The sequence below is a fragment of the Meles meles genome, chromosome 6, assembly GCF_922984935.1.
Source record: "Meles meles chromosome 6, mMelMel3.1 paternal haplotype, whole genome shotgun sequence".
Classification (NCBI taxonomy): Eukaryota; Metazoa; Chordata; class Mammalia; order Carnivora; family Mustelidae; genus Meles; species Meles meles.
This window is the reverse complement of record NC_060071.1, coordinates 25,504,893-25,532,176: the sequence shown is the minus strand read 5'-3', so window position 1 is coordinate 25,532,176 and position 27,284 is coordinate 25,504,893. Positions and strand designations below refer to the sequence as shown.

The following is a 27,284-nucleotide window of genomic DNA, read 5'->3' as shown; positions in this document are numbered from 1 at the left end:
TTGGGGGGTCCTAGCTCTGCTCAGTTAACAGAACTTTTGTGGCCAACACCTTCCCCCTAAAACACGGACATGGCCCGTTGGCCTTGGGCCCTAAGGATGGGGTATTGCCAGTGAACTATCCAGATGGGTGCTGGAGAGGAAGTCCGTCCTGCCAAATGGAATGAATAAAACATTAGAGCAAGATGACAACTGTGAAAAAGTAAAGCCAAGTAGGGAAAAAAAAAGTTTTAATTAGAGGAGCCCAAATCCAATAAACTTCTTTCTCCCTTGCCTTGCCAGCTGCCTAAACATTTACGGACCATTCTGGTCAGGCAGGGAAATTTCCAGAAGTGAGTGAGTGAGTGAGGATCTCTAAAAAGTCCTTTCACTTCTGAAATGTTTTAAGAGCAGAGAGGGAGAATCCATTTTGATCACTCTGTGGTGGCCTTGGTCTCTTCTGTCCTTGGAAACCCATATAGAGGCTGCCATTACACTGCGGTCACTGATTGGTGGGTTTATACAGGGGCACCTGGGAAGAGGGCTCTCATGCCTGACAGGAGGGGGACTGTGTTGGAACAAAGCTTTCCTGACATCGGTCTAGCAATATGGTTCCAGGAGTATTTAAAATATTCAAACTTTCTGACCTAGGAATTTACTGATTCAGCAAGTTTTCTGTGCAAAGCAGTTTATCAGTGGAAAAAAAAATGTATTCAGTGATAAAAGAATGGCCAAATGAATCATTGTATGTCTGTTTTGAAGTTGTTCAAAGTTATATTTTCAAATGATCCTTAAAGGCCTGGGGGGCCTGGGTGGCTCAGGGTTAAGTGTCTGCCTTCAACTCAGGTCATGATCTCAGGGTCTTGGGATCAAGCCCTGCTCAGGGCTCTCTGCTCAGCAGGAAGCCTGCTTCCCCCTTCTGTCTCTGCCTGCCTCTCTGCCTACTTGTGATCTCTCTCTCTCTCTGTCAAATAAATGAATAATATCTTAAAAAAAAAAAAAAAAAAGCCTGGGAAAGTTCAGACTAGAGTTGGCCCTGGAACAGCACCGGTCTGAACTGTGCAAGGCCATTTACACAGATTTTAATTTTAATTTTTATTTTTTTGTTATAATTTTTTTCATTGTGTTATGTTAGTCCCCATTCATTACATCATTAGTTTTTGATGTAGTGTGCCATGATTCATTGTTTGCATATAATAACCAGTGCTCCATGTAATCCGTGCCCTTCTTAATACCCGTCACCAGAGTAACCCATCTCCCAACCCTCCTCCCCTCTAAAACCCTTAGTTTGTCTCCTGGAGTCCATAGTCTCTCACGGTTTGTCTCCTTCTCTGATTCCTCCTCCCGCTTCGTTTTCCTAATGTCCTCTATGTTATTCCTTATGTTCCACAAATAAGTGAAACCATATGATAATTGACTTTCTCTTCTTGACTTATTTCACTCACCATAATCTCCTCAAGTTCCATTCATGTTGGTACAAAATTTGGGTATTCATCCTTTCTGATGGCTGAGTAATACTCCATTGTATATATGGACCACATCTTCTTTAGCTGTTCTTCTGTTGAAGGGCATCTCGGCTCTTTCCACAGTTTGGCTATTGTGGACATTGCTGCTATGAACATTGGGGTGCACATGCCTCTTATTTTCACTACATCTGTATCTTTATGGTAAATACCCAGTAGTGCAATTGCCAGGTCATAGAGTAGCTCTGTTTTTAAATTTTTGTGGAACCTCCCTACTGTTTTCCAGAGTGACTGTACCAACTTGCCTTCCCACCAACAGTGTAAGAGGATTCCCCTTTCTCCACAGCTTCTTCAACATTTTTTGTTTCTTGCCTTGTCAATTTTTTCCATTCAATCTGGTATAAGGTATTATCTCATTGTGGTTTTGATTTGAATCTCCCTGATGGAGATGATGAACATTTTTCATGTATCTGTTAGCCATTTGTATGTCTTCTTTGGAGAAGTGTCTGTTCATGTCTTCTGCCCATTTTTTGACTTGATTATTTGTTTTTTTGGGTATTGAATTTGAGAAGTTCTTTATAGATCTTGGATATCAGCCCTTAATCTGTAGTGTCATTTACAAATATCTTCTCCCATTCTGTGGGTTGCCTCTCTGTTTTGTTGGCTGTTTCCTTTGCTGTGCAGAAGCTTTTTATCTTAATGAAGTCCCAAAGGTCATTTTCACTTTTTTTTCCCTTGCCTTTGGAGACATGTCTTGAAAGAAATTGCTGTGGCCATAGTCGAAGAGGTTACTGCCTATGTTTTCCTCTAGGATTTTGATGGATCCCTGTCCCACACTGAGGTCTTTCATCCATTTAGAGTTTATCTTTGGGTATGGTGTAGGAGAATGGTCAACTTTCATTCTTCTATATATATCTCTCCAATTTTCCTAGCACCATTTACTGAAGAGACTGTCTTTAAAAATAAATCCAGTACTGTACTTTCTTTATGATTTTTATAATAATATTTTCTTTTTAAGAATTTTTTAGAGATTGTGTTTATTTATTTTGAGAGCAAGAGAGGGAGCATGAATGGGGAGGAGGGGCAGAGGTAGAGGGAAAAACAGGCTCCTCGTTGAGCAGGGAGCCCGACATGGAACTCGGTTCCAGGAGCCTGGGATCATGACCTGAGCTGAAGGCAGATGCTTAATCAACTGAGCCACCCAGATGCCCCTTCATAATAATATTTTATTTTCTCTAGCTTACATAATTATAAGAATATAGTACATAATACACATAACAAACAAAATATATTAGTCAACTGTTTGTGTTATCAGTAAGGCCTCCAGTCAGTAGTAGGCTAATTTTAGGAGTGTCAAAAGTTATATAGACTTTCTGCCTCCACATGGGTCAGTGCCCCAATACCTGCATTGTTCAAGGATCAACTGTATATAGTGTTTTGGGAAAATGGACACTGCCAACTTATGTATAAATTTTTTATTAAGATATAATTGATATATAACATTATATAATTTTAAGGTAGGAATGCGAATCAAAAGTATGATGAGATATCACTTCACACATTTTTAGAATGGCTGTCATCAAAAAGCCAAGAGATGAGAAGTGTTGACAAGGATATGGGGAAAAGGGACCCTCTTACACTGTTGGTGGGAATGCAAACTGGTGCAGCCACTGCAGAAAACAGTATGGAGGTTCCTCAAAAACTTAAAAGTAGAATTACTATATGGTTCAGAAATTCCACTTCTGGATTTATGTCAAAAGGAAATGTATAAAATATTCAATGAAGTTAAATGTAAATGTGTAGAAAAAAGACTGGAAGGAGACAAAGAAGTATGTGTTTCAAAAAGTATGTATTACTGTGAGGTGGTGTGATACAGATTTGTTAAATTTTCCTCTCTGTCTTTTTCAAGTCTCTCTGAGTCAGATATGTTAGGATAATATATTCTTAGCTGTATTACTTTATAATGAGAACACGAGTTATATATAGGAACATATGCTTTTCATTTCGTATGTAGGTCATATATTCTTCTACCAATTATACATTATTCATCACTATAAAATGGCATATGTACGTGAGTCAGATGAAGGTGTCTTTACAGCTTATAATAAAATCAGAGTGCTTTAAACAGTCAAGCACTAAGACGCTTTCACTGGGTTATACTCACCCCTCATTCTCTGTCTTCTTCCAGGAGAAAGACATTACACCTGATCCAAAGCTGTTTGAGAAGGTGAGTGAATGTGACAGGTGCCTGGCCATCGCAAGGCACCAGGAACACCCGCTGGCCCACCTGTCCCCGGAGCTCTCTGATGTGTTCGACTTCTTCATTGCACTCACCATCTGCAATACAGTAGTAGTCACATCCCCGGATCAGCCACGACAAAAGGTAGGTTCTGGGGTATCTCTGTAAAGCCAAGACTTTGACCTTCAGTGTGGGCCCACTGTTGTCAGTCTAACCTTTCCAGCAAGACTGCTCAGCACCTCTCAGGTTTAATGGGAGGTTAGCAGCAGGCTTCATGGAGGGCAAGCCAGCTCACTGGTTCTGTGGTGCTGTCCCCGGGCTACGGTGGGCAGGTAAGGGGATTGGGGCCAAGTGGAGAGGAAAAACTTCTGAGCCCATGATGGGTGGGGCATATAATGACCTGGCCTGGAATGGGGCTGCCCTACATAATCTACAAAAAGGTTTAGGGTTCCCAATTCTCAAGAGAGTGAACAGGACAGGCTCGGGGCCCAGACAAATCTCCTGGACCTGAAACCTGACTTTACCAACTGGCTGAGTGGCTTTGGGCAAGCCATTCCCCTCCTATGCCTTAGGCACCTTATCTGTGACATGGGGGCAATGGCGAGGGTTTAGAGGAAGGCCTCAGAGAAGGTCTTAGCACACAATAAATGTATTTGATGTAAAAAGGGTCTTTAACATTGTCTTTCAAGGAAAAGTGTCAAGAATCAATCAGAAGTTACTTAAGGTGGTGGAAACAGCAATACCCAAGTTGGTTTTTTGGGGGGTTAATTATAAGGTTTTCTGTGAAGAGAGTAAAGTTACATGTGCAAACATGTCCTTTATAATCCTGTTGGTTCTCAGAAAGTCCTGTACTTACTGGGAGGAGTGTGTGGTGGGGGGGAAGGGGTACACCTAAGGAGGGATGTGCATAATGAAGCTAAGCAACCTTAAATGGGTAAAAATAAAGATACTGTGGGGCTAGATGCATGCCGTAGGCCTGCCTCTCAACCCCCCACTCTCCCAGACCCCTTTTCCTCCTCCTGCATCAACCCTTCTAGCAGATTCCACTGATGGAGCCATTGGTGTGTGATTTGGGGTAAACCAATGGTCTCTGCCCTCTTCACAGCAGCAGATCTGGCAGTAACACAGCCCCTTGCCCCCATACTCCTGCTCCTGCCACACTGGCCTGCAGAAGCCCTAGGGGGCCTGGTGAATTCAGAGTGGACAAGGTCCCACCACCTGGAGACCACAGGATGGCGCCATCTGCCTTAGGCGAGAGGATTTCCTGGTGCAGCTCACCTCTTAGAGGCCCAGCATCCCTTATCTGGCCTTTGGGTTCTTCCACCACCCTATATTCAGTCCCACTGGCATGCATCCCTGGAGAAGTGTCTGGTTTCTAGTTAGACCTGTCTGAGACTCCAGCATTGTTGCAACTACTGAATAAGTGAGGGAGACCCCAATATAACTGAGGCATGTGATGATTGATGGTCACATACGCAGTGCCTTCCACATAGGGAGCAGAGTATTTAATCCCCCACCCTCTCCCCTTGCCACATACTCGTCAGTGCTATCTCCCAGGGTATTTGGAGCCAGCAGGAGCGCCAGTGTGATTGCTTGAAACTTCCCCTTGAATATATAGCACGTTTAAAGTCATAACGGGAACAAAGAAGAAACACCTTTATCAAAATTTGTCCCATGTTCCCTGTTTTACCAAATGCCTGACTTTTCTGCAGGCTATTACATAACTTACAACTTTGGACACATGGGGAAAAGGATGAAAATTAAAAGCTAACTATAATTCAATGTTTTTCTTGTTGCAACATTTGCTCTAGATCCATCTTCTAGTAGAAAGTTTAAAATAGGCATATTATACTAGCATTAGTAAACAGTATTCGTTTAAATAAAGTATTGCTGTTGCTCCATCAGTGAGCTTTTTGGAATGTTAGCAAATGTATATAACTGTCATTTTGTTGTTTTCATTTCTTGTTAGAAGATATGTGATTTATTTTGGCTTTAAAAAAATGTGCTAAATGATTTGAATCCTGAATTTGTCCAAGCATTTGTTTATGAAATTTCTTCTGGGTTTGGGAGTGTTATTTAAATTTTATATGGACACAGTTCAAAGGACTGTATAAGCTGGTCTTTTGTCAATGCTTTTTGTGATTGGGTGGGGAGGGGAAGCTGGGTTTTGTGCTAGGCAGTAGTGACAAGTATGCTCTTCTGAACCTTTTCTGCAAAGCAGTGGGACACTGCAGTGTGGGGACAGCTAGAAGAGGGGATCGTCTCAAAGCCTGCAGGTACCGCTAGCCACACACTCCCTGAGTCAGTCCCGGGCCTCTATCTGGCTACCCAGGTGATATCATTCTAAAAGAATGTATATTGCTAATTTTTAAGTGAAATGGAAGAGGCCGAAGAATGGTCTCAAGGAAGAAATGTTGGCTGTAGTGCTGTAGTTGTAGTTGCTGTAGTTGTAGTTAGTTGTAGTTTCTAGCCTATGCTCCAAAATCTGGGAAATGGGAACTCTGTGCTCTGAGCCCCCACTGGGAAAGTGAGGGAGTGCCCTGTGGCAGTTTGGGTGAGGCCTCTGGATGTACCGCACATGTCTTCTAACTGCTTCTCTTGCAGGTGAGGGTGAGATTTGAGGTGAAGTCCCCTGTGAAGACGATAGAAGACTTCCTACGGAGGTTCTCACCGAGCCGCTTGACCTCAGGCTGCAGCAGCATTGGGAGCCTGGCCACCAGCAAAGCCGCCCACAAGTCAGGGTCCAACTTTCTGTCCACCCTACCCAATGACAGCACACTGTTCAAGCTGGAGGAGAGGCTAGGCCAGCCAGCCGCAGCTCTCGCCAGCAATGGCTATAGCAGTGGGGCTGCAGGCTGGGCCCCAGAGCATACTGCCCAGGAGCAGAAGCTGGAGCTGGAGCAGGAGCAGGAACGGGAGCTGCGCTATGAAGCAGAGAGCCCCGACGAGGCAGCGCTTGTGTACGCTGCCCGGGCCTACAACTGCGCACTGGTGGACCGGCTGCATGACCAGGTGTCCGTGGAACTGCCCCACCTGGGCAGGCTCACCTTTGAGCTCCTGCACACACTGGGCTTCGACTCCATCCGCAAGAGGATGTCAGTGGTGATCCGGCATCCACTCACTGATGAGATCAATGTCTACACCAAAGGAGCTGACTCAGTGGTCATGGACCTCTTGCTCCCCTGCTCCTCAGGTATCTAGCTCCCCTCCACTGGGCAGTACCCCCCCAGATCCATGTGGAAGTCCCAAGAAATTAGCCCCTTCCCTCAGTCCCTCAGTCCCTTCTCATGGGTAAAGTGGTTTTTATTAAGCTTTTTCTAAAGCAATGCCCATCAGAGATTTGCCTCTTTAGATCACCCTTTCCTCCTTTGAGGAGTTTGGACTAGAATGCACTAGGGGTGGGGGATGGAGGGCTTCAGTGCCTGAACTCACCTTAGAACAGTGGGGTCGGGGGTCACTCAGGGTGAGTCCTAGTATCATTTTAAATCTGGACAATGAAAGCTAAGAACTTTTAGGCTAGACATTCCAGAACGTTCTTTCCTACTCTGTGATTGCCTGGACCAGGGCAGCTGTGAAGCCAGGTCATGGTTTATAGCCCAGTTGTGGAGCTGCCTCAGGCCACAGTGAGAGCCTAGGTGGTGGAGGCTGCTGGCTGCTCAGCCACTGCCATCTGTCCCACCTTTGCACAGAGCAGCTCCCTCTCAGTTTCTTTTGTGTACCAGAGTTCCATATAACTTCTGTATTAAAAAAGAGGAATTTGAAAACCACTCATGTTAGTGGAAATTTATCTAGGAAAAGGGCTTGCTTGAACCTCCTTCTAGATAAACATGCTTCTGGGTCTTACAATGGCCTAAGTTCCCATTTCTAAACCTGGTCACCCTTCCTCTTTACTTGGAGGGTGAAGCCTTACACATCTGACCTCCAGTGGGTGGGATGGAGGTGAGGATGCTGCTGGCAGATGGCTCTGCTGCCTGACCTCCACAGTCTCCCTGTCTGTTGTATCCTGGAAACATCTCTAGGCACGGCCTGCTGTGAGGCCCTATCCACGGGGTACAGCCTTCCCAGAGCTCTCGGATGGAGCTAGAGAATACTTTACTTCCATAATCCTTTCACTATAATCTCAGTGCCTCAGAACAGGACTCCTGGCTCCCAAATGCAGCCCCATTTCTTTGTGGGAAAGTGTCCTGGAGGATCGCTGCAGATGAAATCCTTTTCCCTTGGCAGAGGTGTTGTCTCCCAGTTTGTAAACATGTCTCTGAAAACAGTTTGGACAGCTTTTCATGGAGATAACCTACCAGAGGGCAGTATTTGCCTTTCCACCCAGGGGGTTCCATGTTAGAGTGGACATAGAATCCAATTCATAGGCTGATTTTGCATTCCCAGAGTTTTCTTCATTGTGCCTTTCTGTAGGTTGCCTTTTACTTTCGTTGATTGTTTCCTTTGCTGTACAGAAGGGTTTTATTTTAATGTAATCCCAATAGGTTTTTTTTTTTTTGGTTTTTTGTTTGTTTTGGTTTTTTGTTTGGGGTTCTTGTTTGTTTGTTTTCATTTCTTGTTTGTTTGTTTGGGGTTTTTACTTCAGGAGACCTAGCTGGAAAAATGTTGCTATGGCCAATGTCAGAGAAATCACTGCCTATGTTCTCTTCTAGGATTTTTATGGTTTAGGTCTCCATTTTAAGTCTTTAGTCCATTTTGAGTTTATTTGTGTATATGATGCAAGATAGTCCAGTTTCATTCTTCTGCATTGGCTGTCCAATTTTCCCACCATTTACTGAGGGGAAAAAAAAGACAATGAAGGAAAACACAAACATGTGGAAGCTAAACAATAGGATGCTAAGCAACCTAAGAAGAAACCAGAAAGTACACGGAGACAAATGAAAATGAAAATACAAAAAAAAAAAAAAAAAAAAAAAAAAAAAAACAAAGAAAGAAAGAAAATGAAAATACAGTGGTCCAAAACCTATGGGATGCAGCAAAGGGGACCATAAGAGGGAAATACATAGCAATGGAGGCCTACCTCAAAAAAACAAGAAAAAGCTCCAACAATGTAACCTTACACCTAAAGGAATTAGTAAAAGAAGAACAAAGACCAAGAGGAGTAGAAGGAAGGAAATAATAAAGACCATAGCAAAAATAAATGACATATAGACCAAAACAAAAAAACCAGTAGAAAAAAATATTTGAAACAAAGAGCTTGTTCTTTTGAAAAAGATAAACAAAATTGATAAAACCCTTAGCCAGTTTCATCAATAAAAAAATAAAGGACCCAAATAAAACCAGAAAACAAGAAAGGAGAAGTCAAAACTAACACCACAGAAATATAAAAAAATAATATGCCAACAAACTAGACAACCTAGAAGAAATAGATGAAATTCTAGCAATGTACAATCTTCTTAAATTGAAGAAGAAATAGAAAGATTTTCTATAGAAAATAGAAATAGAAAATTTTCTATTTCAAGAAGAAGTAGAAAATCTGAACAGACTAATAGTAGCAAATTTGAATTGGTAATCAAAAAACTACTGAAAAATAAAAGTCCAGGACCAGATGGATTCCTAGGTGAATTCTGCCTAACCTTTAAAGAAGAAGTAATAACTATTCTCCTCAAACTGTTCTAAAAAAGAGAAGAGGAAGGAAAGCTTCCAAATACATTTCACAAGCCTCCTTTTATTCTGAAATCTGATTCACACAAAAGAAAAAGAGCTATGGCAATTATCTGTGCAGATTTAATTCTACTGTAAAAAAAAATCATCTTTGTGCTATTCCACAGCCTTTCATGAAAGAAATGGGCCACTGCATTTCAGATTTTACCACATACAGCAAGTCATGTATAAGGTAAAAGGCCTGGAGTAGCACAAGCAAACAAGGATGGGATGGTAGGATAGGGTGGCAAGTAGGACCCCATACAGAGAGGGCCAGAGACCGTACTGAGCTGTGCAAGGGACAAAAGAGCAACCAAGAAGGCTGCAGCAGTCACCACACTTGTACTTTGCTAGCAGATGGCAGATCACTCTTTTAAATGAGAATTCAGCCTCAAATTTCTAGACAAAGTGCAAACAAACAACTCCTGCCACTCATAGTCAACTTCAGGTTCAGGGTGGGGGGTTTGCTGGGAGACTCTATGCAGGCTGGGGAGCCTCGTAGCCCCCCCCTCCAATCCTGCAGCCCCAAGGTAGCTTTGCTCTTGTGCTCACCTCCTCTGCTCCTGTCCATCTCCTGCAGGTCTCTGGAAGGAAATTATTACCCATATCTAGATAACTATAGCTAAGAAGAAGCAAAGCCTTCCATCTTTTCCACCATGAAAGAGACACTTAAAAGGATGACATTGCTCTAGTTACACATTTTTCAAACCATGGCATTGAGAGGGACAAATTAAAAATAAACTGTTTGTGTAGCTCTTCACCTTACTCTGGGAATTTCCAAGCAGTGTGCAGGTCAGATAGGTTGGGACAGGGAAGAGCTACATGTAGACATCCAGCAACTTAAGATTCAGGAGGTTCCAAGAGCCCATTGGATTCTCAAGAGAGGAGCTGTCACCTTGGGAGGTCACTTTGAAGATACCCACCGGTGACACCCTGGAACTATGTGTAAATCATTCAACTTCTACTTTGTGGGGTGCTTGGGTGTGGAAAGGAGCAGACTTGCAGAGCACTTCACCAGAGCCATTAGAGCCAAGCTGCTGTGCCTGTATGCTGGTGATAAAATGAGGTAGGCGCACAAGTATTATCCTCCAGATTCCTTCAGATCTTTAAGATCTTTTTTCAAAGAAATTTAACACTTTTACGAAAAAAAGAGAAGAGGAGACTATGCTGATTTTGGACGTGACTGTGTTAGAGTGTGTTGTGTTCTTAGGACACGACTGTGTCTTGGACATTGTGTAGGATCAGGTAGAAAGCAGGGACTCTCCCCACCCCGGTACCTACAGACCTCTGTTCAAATCCCAGGTCTACATTTATGGGCTAGAATGTCCCTGGATAAGTCATTTACGTTGTTTGCCTCTTTTTCCCCTCCACACAGAGGAAATCAGGATGCGGACCTCATAGGAAGCCCCTGTCCAAGCCCCTAGCACAGTGTCTGGTCTGATGTTAAGTACAGAGTATAAGTTTAGGTCCCTTTCCCTTTTCTCTGGCTCCTTCCCCTTAAGATTCACTTGCTTGAGGTGTAGTCCAGTTGCCACGTGGTGTGCTGTTTAAAACACAAACACCCAGACTGCTCCGGACTCCGGGCTCCGGACTCCAGACTATGGAGAGTAGCCCACCACCTAGCATGAGCCTCACACACTGATGCTATTGAGTAAATCAGTAAATGCATGCATGAACAAGGAAGGGAATTCACCTTCCTGTTCTACCACCTGGCCAAGATGAATCTCCCTATAAGAGAAATAAATTTGACTCAAGTATAGAAGAAATGGAAATACCACTTTGAGCATTTTAGACCACATGTCAAAATCATGAGTCAGAGTGGCCATTTTCCTCTGAGAATGTCCTCAGAGCATTGCCAGCCATGCTCTGGTAGGCACTCTGCTGCAGTGTCTAACTGTACTGCTCAGCCAGAGCCAGAGTAGGCTTCCTTTCACTCCTTCTGCATTTTGAAGTTAGTGACGTGGGAATCATCTTTAAAGACGAATAGGAGCTGTTACTGTTTGACACCGTGCATACCCTCCCAATCCTTCCCCAACCAGCACCCAGATGGGGCTGCAGGGACCTTCTCCGTGGGCTCCTCAGGCTGCCACCACCCACCAGAAGGCTCTGGGTAGCATTGGTTCCACTTCTGCCCATGATGTTGCTCATGACCCAGGCAGCTGTGTTGCAGACACAGAATTCTTCCTACTACCATAAATAGAAAAGCCACATGGGATCTGCGTTGCTTGTAGAATATCAGAAAGAAGAGGCAAATATTGTGTGAGTATCACTTAAAATGCAATGGGACTGTTAGAATGCCCCTAGTCTGAGTGCAGGAGAGCCAGGCTGACCACATAACTCTGGGGGTCCATGGGTTTGCTTTCTAGGACATTGCCCAATACACTCTGCAGGTGCCCCCATCTCCTCGGTGCTCATCCACTTTGAGCTTGAGTTCTTTCTACCATCTTGGCCCCTCCATCAGAATATAGACATATCCCAGCGTTCACAAAGAACCAATCCCACAAACCCTAACACTGGCTCTTCCCAGTGACTGTGCAATCACTGGTGTGGTGGGAAACTACAAGGGAGGTCAAGTAAGAATCAGAAACAAGGTCTTACCTCAAGTGGCAGAGCAGGCTGTGTCTGCAAGTCTGGAGGAGTGAGGGGATGAGGCAGGGCAGTCACTGCTTCTCTCTCTGAAGGGCTGGGTGGGCTCTGTCCCAGGCTGTGCTGTGGGTGGCCCTGTACAGAGCAGCTCCGCATGGCTGCCTGTGGGATCACACAACTCATGCAGGGCACCCAGCGTGCTGAGCTGCCTGGCCTGCTTCCTCTAGCTCAAGTCTGTTTTGACTAAGTGTTCAGTCTCAGCTGCTGCTTTCCTAGAGTGCAGTCTTCCCCTCCCCTCTCTGGAGAACCAAAGTACCATATTGTTATTATTCTAATTCCAAAGGCCCTCAGATAAATGCGTCTTTGCTCAAATAATAGTCAACATCTGGAATACTGTTATTATCCCCTTCTGAGAATTGTTACCACAATATCAGGAGTAAAATGGTAGTCAAAATTAAGATGTCATCTTTTGAGTGTCATCTTTTCAGGAAATTTAAATTCCTAAAGCAAAGCAATCAAGGGCAGTGTTTCCCCTCTCTCTTTTTTTCATTATTGCTCCTTTAAGGAGCCTTTTTAGACATTTTAAAATTATCTCCCTGTGACATTTTAATGCCACAGATACGCTGTATATTTGTTTATGTACTGTCTATATATCTGTGCCTAAGTATGTTTTAGGTATATAATTAAAATTATTTCTGGGCTTTATTATTATTTTTTATTTTTTTGCCCCAGAACCAGTGTTTTAGGCCCTTGGGGGTGCTATCTTCTCTATGGAGAACACATGTCTGAGAGGTGAAAGTGTTTCTCCCAGATCCAGTTTGCCCAGGACCTGACTCAGGTAGTAGGCAGCCTGTCTTAGACCAGGGTGGAAGTAGATGTGCCAGATTTAGCAAACAAAATATATTGAATGCCGAGTAAAATTTGAATTTCAGATGAAAAACAATGTTTTTAGTAAAAGTATGTCTTATGTGATATTTGCACATCTTATATTCTGTCTGGTAATACTACTGGTGTTTTGGGGATAGAAACTGCACTTTTTATTAAAGTACAATTTTTCACAAACTGGAAGAGTATGTATCTTTGTTTGCATCCACCTCCTGGGCCAATGGACACCACCAGATCACTCCTAATAAAGCTTTGTTTAGGGACACCTGGGTAGCTCAGCCGGTTAAGTGTTTGCCTTCTGCTCAGGTCATGATCCCAGGGTTTTGGGATTGAGTCCCCTGTCGGGCTCCTTGCTCAAGGGGGAGCCTGCCACTCCCCCTGCTTGTGCTCTCTCTCTCTTTCTCTCTCTGACAAGTAAGTAAAATCTCCAATAATTCTTTGTTTATATGAGCGTCTCATTTCAACAAATGTCATTAGTAACAGAAATATGATGTGGTTCTTTTTAAAATAACAGCTTTACTTTAAATTTTATGTGAAACGTGTATACTACTTACACGTGATGACATAGACCCGGGGTGAATCTAGTGGTGTGGAGGGCTCCACACATGTCTCTTACTGGAGGTTGTGGGAGTAAGTCACAGGGGAAGAATGCTCTTGTAACATTCCTGCTTAATGCACTGCAACAAAATTCAATCCTAAATGCAGCCAGCTAGAGCACTGGCCCTGAGACCCAGGCATCATATACTTTCATCACGCACAAACCAAAGTGCATTATGCCTTTCCACACATAATTGGCGACCCATGGAAATGGTCGACTTGGGAAAGTGTGTGTCACCTTGTCATGGATGCCACAGTCGGGTGAGGCTCTGAGTCAGCACTTCGGAAATCTGCTAATTAAGCAGTAAGTCTACTCATCTGTGTCTATAGGAAGCAGAAAGGGGCACGTGTTTAAAGAACTCTTACTAGTGGACTTAGCTTTTTCTTTGTAATTGCGGTTAAAAAAAAAAAAAAAAGAACTCATATGACCTAAAATTTTCCATCTCAATACAGTAGTGTTAAGTGGATTCACACAGCTGGTCAACAGATCTCCAGAACTTTACCTTGCAAAGCAAACTCTTTACCCACTGGACAGTTCTTCTTGTCTCCCTCCGCCTCCACCCCAGGCACCCCTGTTCTGCTTTCCGTGTCTGTGAGTATGACTACTTTCAGGCCTCCAAAACATGGCTGTTTTCATGGAAAGCTAGCCGGAAGCTGGGGCAGAGGAGCTTCCGGGCTGGAGCCTCTGGGGTGGTGCTGGCCTCTCCTGTGGGCTGCATGTGCAAAGTTGTTTCAACACCATGCAAAGCTGCCTGAGGTTTGTGGAGCGGGCCACCAACCGCTGAATTCTGTTGTCCGTACTTACCTTTGTTTCTGCTTCTACCCCAACCTAGATGACGCCCGAGGAAGGCATCAAAAGAAAATCCGAAGCAAGACTCAGAATTACCTCAACCTGTATGCCGTGGAAGGCCTGCGCACCTTGTGCATCGCCAAGAGGGTGAGTGGGCCCCACCGCCGGAGGAGCACAGGTGCTGACCGCCACCCTCACGGTTCTTGGCGCCTGCGCAGCACTCACCAGTGTGTTTCACGTAGGTTCTGAGTGAAGAAGAGTATGCCTGTTGGCTGCAAAGCCACTTAGAAGCAGAATCTTCCTTGGATAACCGCGAGGAGCTGCTTTTCCAGTCTGCCATTCGCCTGGAAACGAATTTGCATCTGTTGGGTAATTATGCGCATGGGCAAGAGTTGCACCAAGCAGTGTGGAATTTGCAGAAACAGCCCTGGATGGGGTCCTGACATGGCTCTAGTCACTGGCAGCTCTGCACCTGCCGGGTGTGGTTCAGCAGCTGCCTGGTCTGATGCTAGCATCGTCCCAGGCCCAGCCACCCCGATAGAACATTCACACCATAGCCTATCTCTCTGACATTCCATGTGTCCCACCAGGCACCCAGTGACACCTGACTTGCCTCTCCCTAAACCCTGCTTTCCCACCAAAAATAGAGATGAGGGCTCACTCCACCTCCTACCCTGACACAAAAAGAAACTGTTGGACTCCAGAAATGGCTGCACTTTACATCTTATGAATGTTTCATAGATTCAATTTGGATGAAAAGAAAACGAGCTCATTTTTGCTAAAATGTGCCCATTTGCTACTGTGGTCATATGAGTATTTATAAGAATATGTATTTTAATATTTTTAATATTAAGTTTGTATTAAATTAGCTGAGTGTTTGTATATGTGTGCTCTGTGACCACACCAGGAATGGATTGTGATCATGCTGTGTACACACACAGCCCATCCCGTTGGTTCCAGTAGTCAAATGGTATATCTGGGGCATGGAGAAACTTGAGTTCATCCCTCTTCATTTAACAGAGAAAGGCTGTAATTCATTTGGTCTTGTTCCCTGGATGGAGGAGTTGGGCTACCTATATATCTGTATATGCATATCTAATATAATGATTAATATGTTCCATAGCATAAGAGACACACTTTATATAATATTCTTTTTTGACCTGTGGTGTCTTATAAGCAGGTATGCACTGCTCAAAAATGCCCTAATAGCTAGATGCCCAGAGACTTCATGAGCAATATTCCTGGGGAGTGATTAAATGAAACACTTGGAAGACAGCTGTGCTTTTTCTAGCCTGCCAAGTTTTGATTTATTGCACTAGGACTATTTATATCTAGAACATACTTCTCCAGAAGACACTATTGATCACACCTGTGGGATAGGCAGGGGTTCCTGCTGGTCTTCCTGGTCCATAGACAGGTTATACCTGTCTTACTTCTCTGTCCCTTCACTGCAGGGCATTCTCCCTGGAGAGCTCTGACTCTTGAATGGAGTAAAATTTGCTTCCCCAGTCCTTTCTTCCAGTGGGCACTTTTCCCACTCTGTGGAGCAAGGCAGATGGAATCTCTTCCCTTTTCCACAGGGTGAGACCTTAACTGTTTGAGGACTTGGCTGTGAGTCCCCATACTGTCCACCTATATTTTTAGGCACCCCTACTTTTCCTTCTTCCAGGGTCTACAAGCCTTGGCTTGGTTGTCCAGTTCTGGCTTTGTCCCCTAGTGACCATACGACCCTGGGCAAGTGACATTGTCTTTTTTGCATCCCAGTCTCCTTGGCTGCCGGGTAATAATCCTGCGGGGATGAACAAAGGGGGTGCCAAGTGAAGCACTAATGAGGTCCAAGCATAGGATCTGGTACTCAGCAGCACATGGTGATGAGTCTGAGGTTACTGCCTTCACATATGGGGAATTGCTTTCTAGCTTGGATTCTTTTATTTTTGCTTGGGCAACTATGTAAGCATCCAAAAGTAAGGTTTTTTACTTATCCCTATTCCAGTTTTTTTTTTTCTGTTGGGGCTGAGATAGTAGAATTTTTCAGAATCTTGATTCAGCCACATTTTGCTGTCATCCTGAGTGATGTTTACCTCCAGGGGTGTGTCAGATGGCTCTGAGGTGAGTCAGTGAAGAACTACTGCAGTCCCCACAGTGGGCACCATCAGTGTGCTGAGTCTGGTCATGCCTGCTGGGGAGAGCCTCTCCATGCATTTTCAGTAATTTTACAGTCACCTTTTGTTGTTCTGCATAATATTCAGGAATTTTGCATAGCTTTTTGATGCTGTTGGTAGCTTGACATCAGCCAAGGTGGGTGTATTTGTACTACAGAAATAGGAAAATGCAACAAATCAGCTTCCCTCCTGCTAGCTGGTTGTTAAACATTTAGCATCTCCCACAGCCTGGGCTATTTACGGTTCAGGTGATGAGCCAGCCTGAGCTGGAGAATAGGAGACCCACCACCTTAGTGTTCACCACAGCTTTATCCACAGGCACTGTGCTCCATCTCCTCTGATTCATTTTTAAGAAATGTAAAGTAAGCTGTTTATATTTTTAATAAGCCCACAGCCAAATACTGCTTCTAAATCTTTTCATTTAGGTTCTTATGTTAAATAACATCAGAGAACAACAAAAGAAGGGTCACCACTTATTTGTGTGCTTGATATTTCCTTTTCCATACTGCTCTGGCCAAGAGCCTTAATTCAAAGGACAACATTCTGTTCCCTTTCCCCGGCGTTCCTGTTTGTTTTTCCAGATGTCATCTGGAACTCCCCTCGCATGAAAGGCCCCCTGACATTTGTTCACAGTGAACCATGGTGGCACTAGCTTGAACCCTACTACCTACCCTGTTATAACACTCAAAATGCCAGGTCCTCCCGAGGCTCAGGCTGTAGAGAGGTGGCATTTACTCTAAGTAGCGTAGATTCTATTGCTAATAAGCTACCTTAAAGAGCTGAAGAAAGACCATTGTGCTTCCAGGTAATTTTTAAAGGACTGTTCCCTGAGATTTATCTTTATCCTCAGCTCAAATACTTTATCCTCAGATACTCTTTATCCCCAGCCATATTTCATGCTGAGATAGACATACTTTACATTATTCTCTTTCTGAGTTCAATAATATTCTATGTTTGATTCAAAGCTGCACATAGAGGTTAGGATCAGCAACCCAGTCAGGGCCCATTAGTCTGGCCAGTTAGCTCCTGAAATGAAGGTGCTTTATTTTCAAGGTGTTAGGTTTTTCCCGAAGGACTGAATTTATCTCTGAGTCCGTCCCTGCTTTTTTTTTTTTTCCTCAGAGGACATTTATCAAGGAGCTCTGGCTGAGCAGCCAGTATACAAATGTGGGGAGTTACAAGGCCCCTCTAGGAAGTTGCTGTCTAGTGAAGGGTGGGTAACTGGCTGAATTACACACAAAGCTGTGTTCCACAGTGGAAGTTCTCCTAGAGCAGCCATATAGGTCAGAGGTTTGGAGCATGAGACATACTGTGTATGGAATACTATAGCCCTTGCATTGCTAACTAATCTCTCTCACCTTTGCTTCCCACATCTGTATGGTGGGGATAATTGTAGTACTCCCATGTTAGGGATGTTGCAGAAACTTTTGCCTGGCATTTAATAATTCATCAGGGTTAGCCATCATTATGATTATCCCATAACCATTGTTGTTATTAAGTATGAACAAGATTTTTTTTAGAGAGATAGAGCACACACAGGGGGAGGGGCAAATGGAGAGACAAACTAATGAGGCTCCGTGCTGAGCACAGGAGTCCCAGTGATGCGGGGCTTGTCTCATGACCCTGAGTTCATGACCTGAGCCAAAACCAAGAGTTGGATACTTAACCAACTATGCCACCAAGGTGCCCCTGAATAAGACTTTTTTGAAGACATGGAGGCAGACGTGATCATCCCGCCCCCTTTCCTTGGAAATCCGGGAATGTGCCACAACATAAGTGATACTTAGGATCCCTTGGTAGATATCAGCTCTGTTGGATGGTGAAAATAGGGAGCCAGAGATCTAGAGCACACCCTTTCTTCCCATCCTAGAACCAGGGGTCTGGGGGATGGGAGAAGGGCCAAGACCAGATGGCCTTCCAGTGCCTGGGTTATCAAAAATATGCTCACAATGAACATGGAGCATAACATGGTTTTATTCCTAAGAAGACTTTGAGCCCTACACCCCTGCCTTGTCCTTCTCATGGGGACTCTGTGATTCAGAGCTGAGGGCAGCTTGGGTGCAATATCTTGTCCTCATTTTCTAGGCCTTTCCCAAGTTCGCACTTAGCCTTCTGGTGCATTCAAATAAAAGGTAGGCCCAGGTCCAACACACTGCACAGGCTGCATGAGATGGAAGAGAGAAGACTGCCACCTACACCTAAGGGGGCTTCTGGAGAGCGGGTCCAACAGGCATGTGATTTGTGAAAGTGCATTATAGGATATACTTAAGAAATGCATGCTTTTGTACATGTATTATACTCATGTATATGTACATGACTCCACCCTCCCTACACCTGCCAACTCATCTGTTCTAGGAGGAGAAAGGAAAGTGGTATCTATTTTAGTCATTCAGGCTGTCATAGCAAAGTACCATAGACTGGACAGCTTAAACAGCAGACATTGATTTCTCACAGTTATGGAGGCTGGAAGTCCCATATCAAAGTGGCGGCCAGTTCAGTTCATTAAAGGACTCTCTTCCTGGCTTGCAGATAGCTATCTTCCTTCTGTATCCTTGAATGGTGGAGGGAGATCATCTCTCTCATGTCCCTTATTTTAAGAGCATTAACCTCATTCATGAGTATTCCAGCTTCCCTCCTAATGACCTCACAGTGAGGGTTAGGGCTTCATTCTATGAGTTATGGGGGTAAGGGGACACATTCAGCCCATATCAGCCTCTCAGCACAGGGAACAGTGTGAAATAAAGGAGAAGGGCAGGGCCAGTGAGGTGTCCTCAGTCAATGCTGTACTTTCAGAGGGAAGATAGAGACCATCTCATTAAGTTGGCAATAGGAAAAAAACTGAGGGTGACTTGGAGAGCACCTTTCTGCACTGGGTAGAAAATGTGTCCCAATGTACAGAAGACTGTGTAGGGAAACCCACTGCTTATTAATTATGTTTGTGGAAAAGGTACCTTCTGGGTAATATTGCTTTTGAGAAATAATGGGTTTGTGTGGTCTGCTTAGGCAGCTCATAGTAAACACTGCTGAGAGCATAGCTTGTGGATGTCATGGATAATTTTTAAAACTTTTTAATCCTTCAGAATATGGTCATTCCTACCATCTCCCCACAAGCTTTATTTCCAAATTATCTGTTACGTTAAAAATTAGCCGCCTGTTAGGAAGCATTGGAAGTGCTTTTTTGTAAGTACAGAGAATTATGTTCGGTACCTCACAGCTATTCTGACTCATTCTTGACTGTGTGTGTGTCAGTTGAGGGAGATACTGAAAGTGTTCACAAGGGTCTGGAAATAAGTCATCATCCACATGAGAAAGGCACCAAGCAGGTCCCAGTCTATGGGGTCATGCTAGCATCGCTGATATGTTGGCAGTGCTGTCTGTGCCCCATCAGGGTTTGAGGGCATGTGCGGAGGGGGCTCACCTACACTTGCACGTTTGACCAGGTGCCACTGGGATTGAAGATCGCCTGCAAGATGGAGTCCCAGAAACCATTGCTAAATTGCGTCAAGCAGGCCTGCAGATTTGGGTTCTCACTGGTGACAAACAAGAAACAGCCATTAACATTGCATACGCCTGCAAACTGCTGGACCATGACGAAGAAGTCATCACCCTGAATGCTGAGTCCCAGGTATGTAGGTTTCCAGGAAGCTGTTCTCTGCCTGGGGCAGCTTCATACCCACTTAGCCTTATGGGAACAGGAATGCCTTCCATTTCTTTGCCTTCTACCTCTGTGTTTACATCTGTGTTGGGTTCCTTGCATGTTTCTTACCATTGCCTAGAAGGATGTGAGATTTGATGGGATTTCTTAATTTCCAAGGGATGCATCTCTAGACTTTATTAATGCAAAGTTCAATCTGATTTTCCCTGACATATTCATGTCAACAATATTGAAGAATTGTTTCAGAGGTCACACGAGTCAGCATACCAGTCCTTTCAGCACTGATATACTCAGGATGGGATGGGTCATCTTGCAGACGCTTTGCTGGGCACCTAGACTTTTCATCCAGTCACATTTATCTGTTTAAATCTCCAAGTATGTAGGGAGTATCTACTCATAAACCTGGCCTGGACTCTGATTCCTTGAGTGACCTCCCACTTGAAACATCTTTTTGAACTGTATGATGAGGTCTGATTCTTTTTTTCTTTTTCATTTTCTTTTACGGATTATCATTTAGCTGTTACATTTAAGATGTGTCTAGCCACAAAGATTATTCCTATATATTCATCCAAAAGCTTTATAACTTATTACTGTAGCTTTTGACATACTCCATTTTATGTGGAATTTTGTATAAGGTTCAGGTCAAACTTCATTCTTCTGCATATAGATCACTAATCCAGCATCATTTGTTGAAAAGCCTTTTTTTCCCACTAAATCGTCTTTACACCGTTGTTGAAAATTGGTCAGTTGGTCATGTTTTTTAAGATCTATTTCTGGACATTCTGTTCTGTTGCACTGACCTGCGTGTCTATCCCTTCACCAGTATCATGCTGCCCTGTGGAGTTTAGAAGTCTTAATATTGGTAGTTTTCTTTCTTTCTTTTTTTTTTTTTTCCTGATTATTCTTTCTGTTTTCAGTTCCTCCATTCCCTTTCCTGCCTTCCTTTGGGTTACTTAAAGCATTTTTTAGTATTCCATTTTAATATATCTCATTGCTTTGATAACATCACTTTACTTGGGTTTTTAGCTTTTTTTTTTTTAAAGAATACAGTATTCATTCTTTTTTTTTTTCCATTTTATTTATTTTTTTCAGCGTAACAGTATTCATTCTTTTTGCACAACACCCAGTGCTCCATGCAAAACGTGCCCTCCCCATTACCCACCACCTGTTCCCCCCACCTCCCACCCCTGACCCTTCAAAACCCTCAGGTTGTTTTTCAGAGTCCATCATAGTCTCTTATGGTTCGCCTCCCCTCCCGAATGTCCATAGCCCGCTCCCCCTCTCCCAATCCCACCTCCCCCCAGCAACCCCCAGTTTGTTTTGTGAGATTAAGAGTCATTTATGGTTTGTCTCCCTCCCAATCCCATCTTGTTTCATTTATTCTTCTCCTATCTCCCTACCCCCCCATGTTGCTTCTCCATGTCCTCATATCAGGGAGATCATATGATAGTTGTCTTTCTCCGATTGACTTATTTCACTAAGCATGATACGCTCTAGTTTCATCCACGTCGTCGCAAATGGCAAGATTTCATTTCTTTTGATGGCTGCATAGTATTCCATTGTGTATATATACCACATCTTCTTTATCCATTCATCTGTTGATGGACATCTAGGTTCTTTCCATAGTCTGGCTATTGTAGACATTGCTGCTATAAACATTCGGGTACACGTGCCCCTTCGGATCACTATGTTTGTATCTTTAGGGTAAATACCCAGTAGTGCAATTGCTGGGTCATAGGGTAGTTCTATTTTCAACATTTTGAGGAACCTCCATGCTGTTTTCCAGAGTGGTTGCACCAGCTTGCATTCCCACCAACAGTGGAGGAGGGTTCCCCTTTCTCCACATCCTTGCCAGCATCTGTCATTTCCTGACTTGTTAATTTTAGCCATTCTGACTGGTGTGAGGTGATATCTCATTGTGGTTTTGATTTGTATTTCCCTGATGCCGAGTGACGTGGAGCACTTTTTCATGTGTCTGTTGGCCATCTGGATGTCTTCTTTGCAGAAATGTCTGTTCATGTCCTCTGCCCATTTCTTGATTGGATTGTTTGTTCTTTGGGTGTTGAGTTTGCTAAGTTCCTTATAGATTTTGGATACTAGCCCTTTATCTGATATGTCGTTTGCAAATATCTTCTCCCATTCTGTCAATTGTCTTTTGGTTTTGTTAAGTGTTTCCTTTGCTGTGCAAAAGCTTTTGATCTTGATGAAATCCCAATAGTTCATTTTTGCCCTTGCTTCCCTTGCCTTTGCCGTTGTTCCTAGGAAGATGTTGCTGCGGCTGAGGTCGAAGAGGTTGCTGCCTGCATTCTCCTCAAGGATTTGGATGGATTCCTTTCTCACATTGAGGTCCTTCATCCATTTGGAGTCTATTTTCGTGTGTGGTGTAAGGAAGTGGTCCAATTTCATTTTTCTGCATGTGGCTGTCCAATTTTCCCAGCACCATTTATTGAAGAGGCTGTCTTTTTTCCATTGGACATTCTTTCCTGCTTTGTCGAAGATTAGTTGACCATAGAGTTGAGGGTCTATTTCTGGGCTCTCTATTCTGTTCCACTGATCTATGTGTCTGTTTTTGTGCCAGTACCATGCTGTCTTGATGATGACAGCTTTGTAATAGAGCTTGAAGTCCGGAATTGTGATGCCACCAACTTTGGCTTTGTTCTTCAATATTCCTTTGGCTATTCGAGGTCTTTTCTGGTTCCATATAAATTTGAGGATTATTTGTTCCATGTCTTTGAAAAAAATGGATGGTATTTTGATAGGGATTGCATTAAATGTGTAGATTGCTTTAGGTAGCATAGACATTTTCACAATATTTATTCTTCCAATCCAGGAGCATGGAACATTTTTCCATTTTTTTGTGTCTTCCTCAATTTCTTTCATGAGTACTTTATAATTTTCTGTGTATAGATTCTTAGTCTCTTTGGTTAGGTTTATTCCTAGGTATCTTATAGTTTTGGGTACAATTGTAAATGGGATTGACTCCTTAATTTCTCTTTCTTCAGTCTTGTTGTTGGTGTACAGAAATGCAACTGATTTCTGTGCATTGATTTTATATCCTGACACTTTACTGAATTCCTGTACAAGTTCTAGCAGTTTTGGAGTGGAGTCTTTTGGGTTTTCCACATATAGTATCATATCATCTGCGAAGAGTGATAGTTTGACTTCTTCTTTACCAATTTGGATGCCTTTAATTTCTTTTTGTTGTCTGATTGCTGAGGCTAGGACTTCTAATACAATGTTGAATAGCAGTGGTGATAATGGACATCCCTGCCGTGTTCCTGACCTTAACGGAAAAGCTTTCAGTTTTTCTCCATTGAGAATGATATTTGCGGTGGGTTTTTCATAGATGGCTTTGATAATATTGAGGTATGTGCCCTCTATCCCTACACTTTGAAGAGTTTTGATCAGGAAGGGATGCTGTACTTTGTCAAATGCTTTTTCAGCATCTATTGAGAGTATCATATGGTTCTTGTTCTTTCTTTTATTAATGTGTTCTATCACATTGATTGATTTGCGGATGTTGAACCAACCCTGCAGCCCTGGAATAAATCCCACTTGATCGTGGTGACTAATCCTTTTAATGTACTGTTGAATCCTATTGGCTAGTATTTTGGCGAGAATTTTTGCGTCTGTGTTCATCAAGGATATTGGTCTGTAGTTCTCTTTTTTGGTGGGATCCTTGTCTGGTTTTGGGATCAAGGTGATGCTGGCCTCATAAAATGAGTTTGGAAGTTTTCCTTCCATTTCTATTTTTTGGAACAGTTTCAGGAGAATAGGAATTAGTTCTTCTTTAAATGTTTGGTAGAATTCCCCTGGGAAGCTGTCTGGCCCTGGGCTTTTGTTTGTTTGGAGATTTTGGATGACTGTTTCAATCTCCTTACTGGTTATGGGCCTGTTCAGGTTTTCTATTTCTTCCTGGTTCAGTTGTGGTAGTTTATATGTCTCTAGGAATGCATCCATTTCTTCCAGATTGTCCAATTTGTTGGCGTAGAGTTGCTCATAGTATGTTCTTATAATTGTCTGTATTTCTTTGGTGTTAGTTGTGATCTCTCCTCTTTCATTCATGATTTTATTGATTTGGGTCCTTTCTCTTTTCTTTTTGATGAGTCTGGCCAGGGGTTTATCAATCCTATTGATTCTTTCAAAGAACCAGCTCCTAGTTTCACTGATTTGTTCTATTGTCTTTTTGGTTTCTATTTCATTGATTTCTGCTCTGATCTTTATGATTTCTCTTCTTCTGCTGGGTTTAGGGTTTCTTTCTTGTTCTTTCTCCAGCTCCTTTAGGTGTAGGGTTAGGTTATGTACTTGAGACCTTTCTTGTTTCTTGAGAAAGGCTTGTACTGCTATATATTTTCCTCTCAGGACTGCCTTTGCTGTGTCCCACAGATTTTGAACTGTTGTGTTTTCATTATCATTTGTTTCCATGAATTTTTTCAATTCTTCTTTAATTTCCTGGTTGACCCATTCATTCTTTAGAAGGATGCTGTTTAGTCTCCATGTATTTGGGTTCTTTCCAGCTTTCCTCTTGTGATTGAGTTCTAGCTTCAGAGCATTGTGGTTTGAAAATATGCAGGGAATGATCCTAATCTTTTGATACCGGTTGAGACCTGATTTGTGACCCAGGATGTGATCTATTCTGGAGAAGGTTCCATGTGCACTAGAGAAGAATGTGTATTCTGTTGCTTTGGGATGAAATGTTCTGAATATATCTGTGATGTCCATCTGGTCCAGTGTGTCATTTAAGGCCTTTATTTCCTTGTTGATCTTTTGCTTGGATGATCTGTCCATTTCAGTGAGGGGAGTGTTAAAGTCCCCTACTATTATTGTATTATTATTGATGTGTTTCTTTGATTTTGTTATTAATTGGTTGATATAGTTGGCTGCTCCCACGTTAGGGGCATAGATATTTAAAATTGTTAGATCTTCTTGTTGGACAGACCCTTTGAGTAGGATATAGTGTCCTTCCTCATCTCTTATTATAGTCTTTGGCTTAAAATCTAATTGATCTGATATAAGGATTGCCACCCCAGCTTTCTTCTGATGCCCATTAGCATGGTAAATTGTTTTCCACCCCCCACTTTAAATCTGGAGGTGTCTTCGCGTCTAAAATGAGTTTCTTGTAGGCAACATACTGATGGGTTTTGTTTTTTTTTCCATTCTGATACCCTGTGTCTTTTGATTGGGGCATTTAGCCCATTAACATTCAGGGTAACTATTGAGAGATATGAATTTAGTGCCATTATTAGCCTGTAAGGTGACTGTTACTGTATATTGTCTCTGTACCTTTCTGATCTACTACTTTTAGGCTCTCTCTTTGCTTAGAGGACCCCTTTCAATATTTCCTGTAGAGCTGGTTTGGTGTTTGCAAATTCTTTCAGTTTTTGTTTGTCCTGGAAGCTTTTGATCTCTCCTTCTATTTTCAATGATAGCCCAGCTGGATAGAGTATTCTTGGCTGCATGTTTTTCTCATTTAGTGCTCTGAATATATCATGCCAGCTCTTTCTGGCCTGCCAGGTCTCTGTGGATAAGTCTGCCGCCAATCTAATATTTTTACCATTGTATGTTACAGACTTCTTTTCTCGGGCTGCTTTCAGGATTTTCTCTTTGTCACTAAGACTTGTAAATTTTACTATTAGGTGACGGGGTGTGGACCTATTCTTGTTGACTTTGAGGGGGGTTCTCTGCATCTCCTGGATTTTGATGCTTGTTCCCTTTGCCATATTAGGGAAATTCTCTCCAATGATTCTCTCCAATAGACCTTCTGCTCCCCTCTCTGTTTCTTCTTCTTCTGGAATCCCAATTATTCTAATGTTGTTTCGTCTTATGGTGTCACTTATCTCTCGAATTCTCCCCTCATGGTCCAGTAGCTGTTTGTCCCTCTTTTGCTTGGCTTCCTTATTCTCTGTTATTTGGTCTTCTATATCACTAATTCTTTCTTCTGCCTCATTTATCCTAGCAGTGAGAGCCTCCATTTTTGATTGCACCTCATTAATAGCTTTTTTGATTTCAACTTGGTTAGATTTTAGTTCTTTAATTTCTCCAGAAAGGGCTTTAATATCTCCAGAGAGGGTTTCTCTAATATCTTCCATGCCTTTTTCGAGCCCGGCTAGTATGTTCAGAATCGTCATTCTGAACTCTTGATCTGACATATTACCCATGTCTGTGTTGATTAGGTCCCTAGCCTTCGGTACTGTCTCTTGTTCTTTTGTTTGTGGTGATTTTTTCTGCCTTGTCATTTTGTCCAGATAAGAGGATATGAAGGAGCAAATAAACTACTAAAAGGGTGGCAAAGACCCCGGAAAAATGCGCTGTAACCAAATCAGAAGAGACCCCAAATTGTGGGGGGGAGAAAGGGGATAAAAAACAGGTTCTGAAAAAAAAAAGAAAAAAAAAAAAAAAGAAAGAAAAGAAAAAAATTTAAAAAATAAAACAAATGAAAAAATATATATATTTAGATGAACTAGTCAAAAAACGTTAAAAAAGAAAAGGTAAAAGTTTTAAAAAAAATTTAGCAGAAGAAGAAAAAAGAAAAAAGAAAAAAAAATTGAAAAAAGAAAAAAAAAATTGAAAAAAGAAAAAAAAAATTGAAGTAGCCGCAAGACTAAAGAATCATGGGTAGAAAGCCATGAGTTCCATGCTTTGCTTTCTCCTCCTCTGGAATTGCTCTGCTGTCTTAGGAATTGAATCTGCTTTCTCCTTGATAGATGAACTTCGTCCTGGCTGGATGTTTTGTTGATCTTCTGGGGGAGGGGCCTGTTGTAGTGACTCTCAAGTGTCTTTGCCCGAGGCGGGATTGCACCGCCCTTACCGGCGGCCGGACTAAGTAATCGGCTCGGGTTCGCTTTTGGGAGCTTCTGTTCCCTGAACGCTTTCCGTAGAGTTCCGGAGGACGGGAATGAAAATGGCGGCCTCCCAGTCTCCGGCCCGGAGGAGCCGAGAGCCTGGGGCCCCACTCCTCAGTGCGCCCCCAGAGGACAGCACCCAATCACTCCCGTATCCCCAGCCTCCAGCCGCGCTCCGAGCTCACCCAGCCCGCGACCAGTTCAAGGTAATCCCGAGCTGAGAGTTCAGTCCTTGGCTCTGTCTCTGCAGCCGGCTTCTCCGTTCTAATACCTGCGAGCTCTCCGACACTCTGACACCCCCGATCCTTCTGTGACCCTGCGGGGCCTGGGGCCACGCTGACCCTGCGTGGGCTTCACCCTGGTTTAGCCTCTGGAGCAATGTCCCTCAGTGGAACAGACTTTTAAAAGTCCTAATTTTGTGCTCCGTTGCTCCGCCGCTTGCCGGGAGC

General features: G+C 43.1%; 1 protein-coding gene across 1 annotated transcript in view; it reads left to right on the top strand.

Moving 5' to 3' along the window:
* Window positions 1-27,284, top strand: part of ATP10A (ATPase phospholipid transporting 10A (putative)) — a 194,174-nt gene that overhangs the window by 147,540 nt on the left and 19,350 nt on the right. The window contains exons 9-13 of the mRNA XM_046008749.1: window positions 3,628-3,822; window positions 6,283-6,871; window positions 14,220-14,323; window positions 14,419-14,545; window positions 19,779-19,963. Coding sequence (XP_045864705.1) covers window positions 3,628-3,822; window positions 6,283-6,871; window positions 14,220-14,323; window positions 14,419-14,545; window positions 19,779-19,963 — 1,200 coding nt within the window. The remainder of the gene's footprint in view (window positions 1-3,627; window positions 3,823-6,282; window positions 6,872-14,219; window positions 14,324-14,418; window positions 14,546-19,778; window positions 19,964-27,284) is intronic.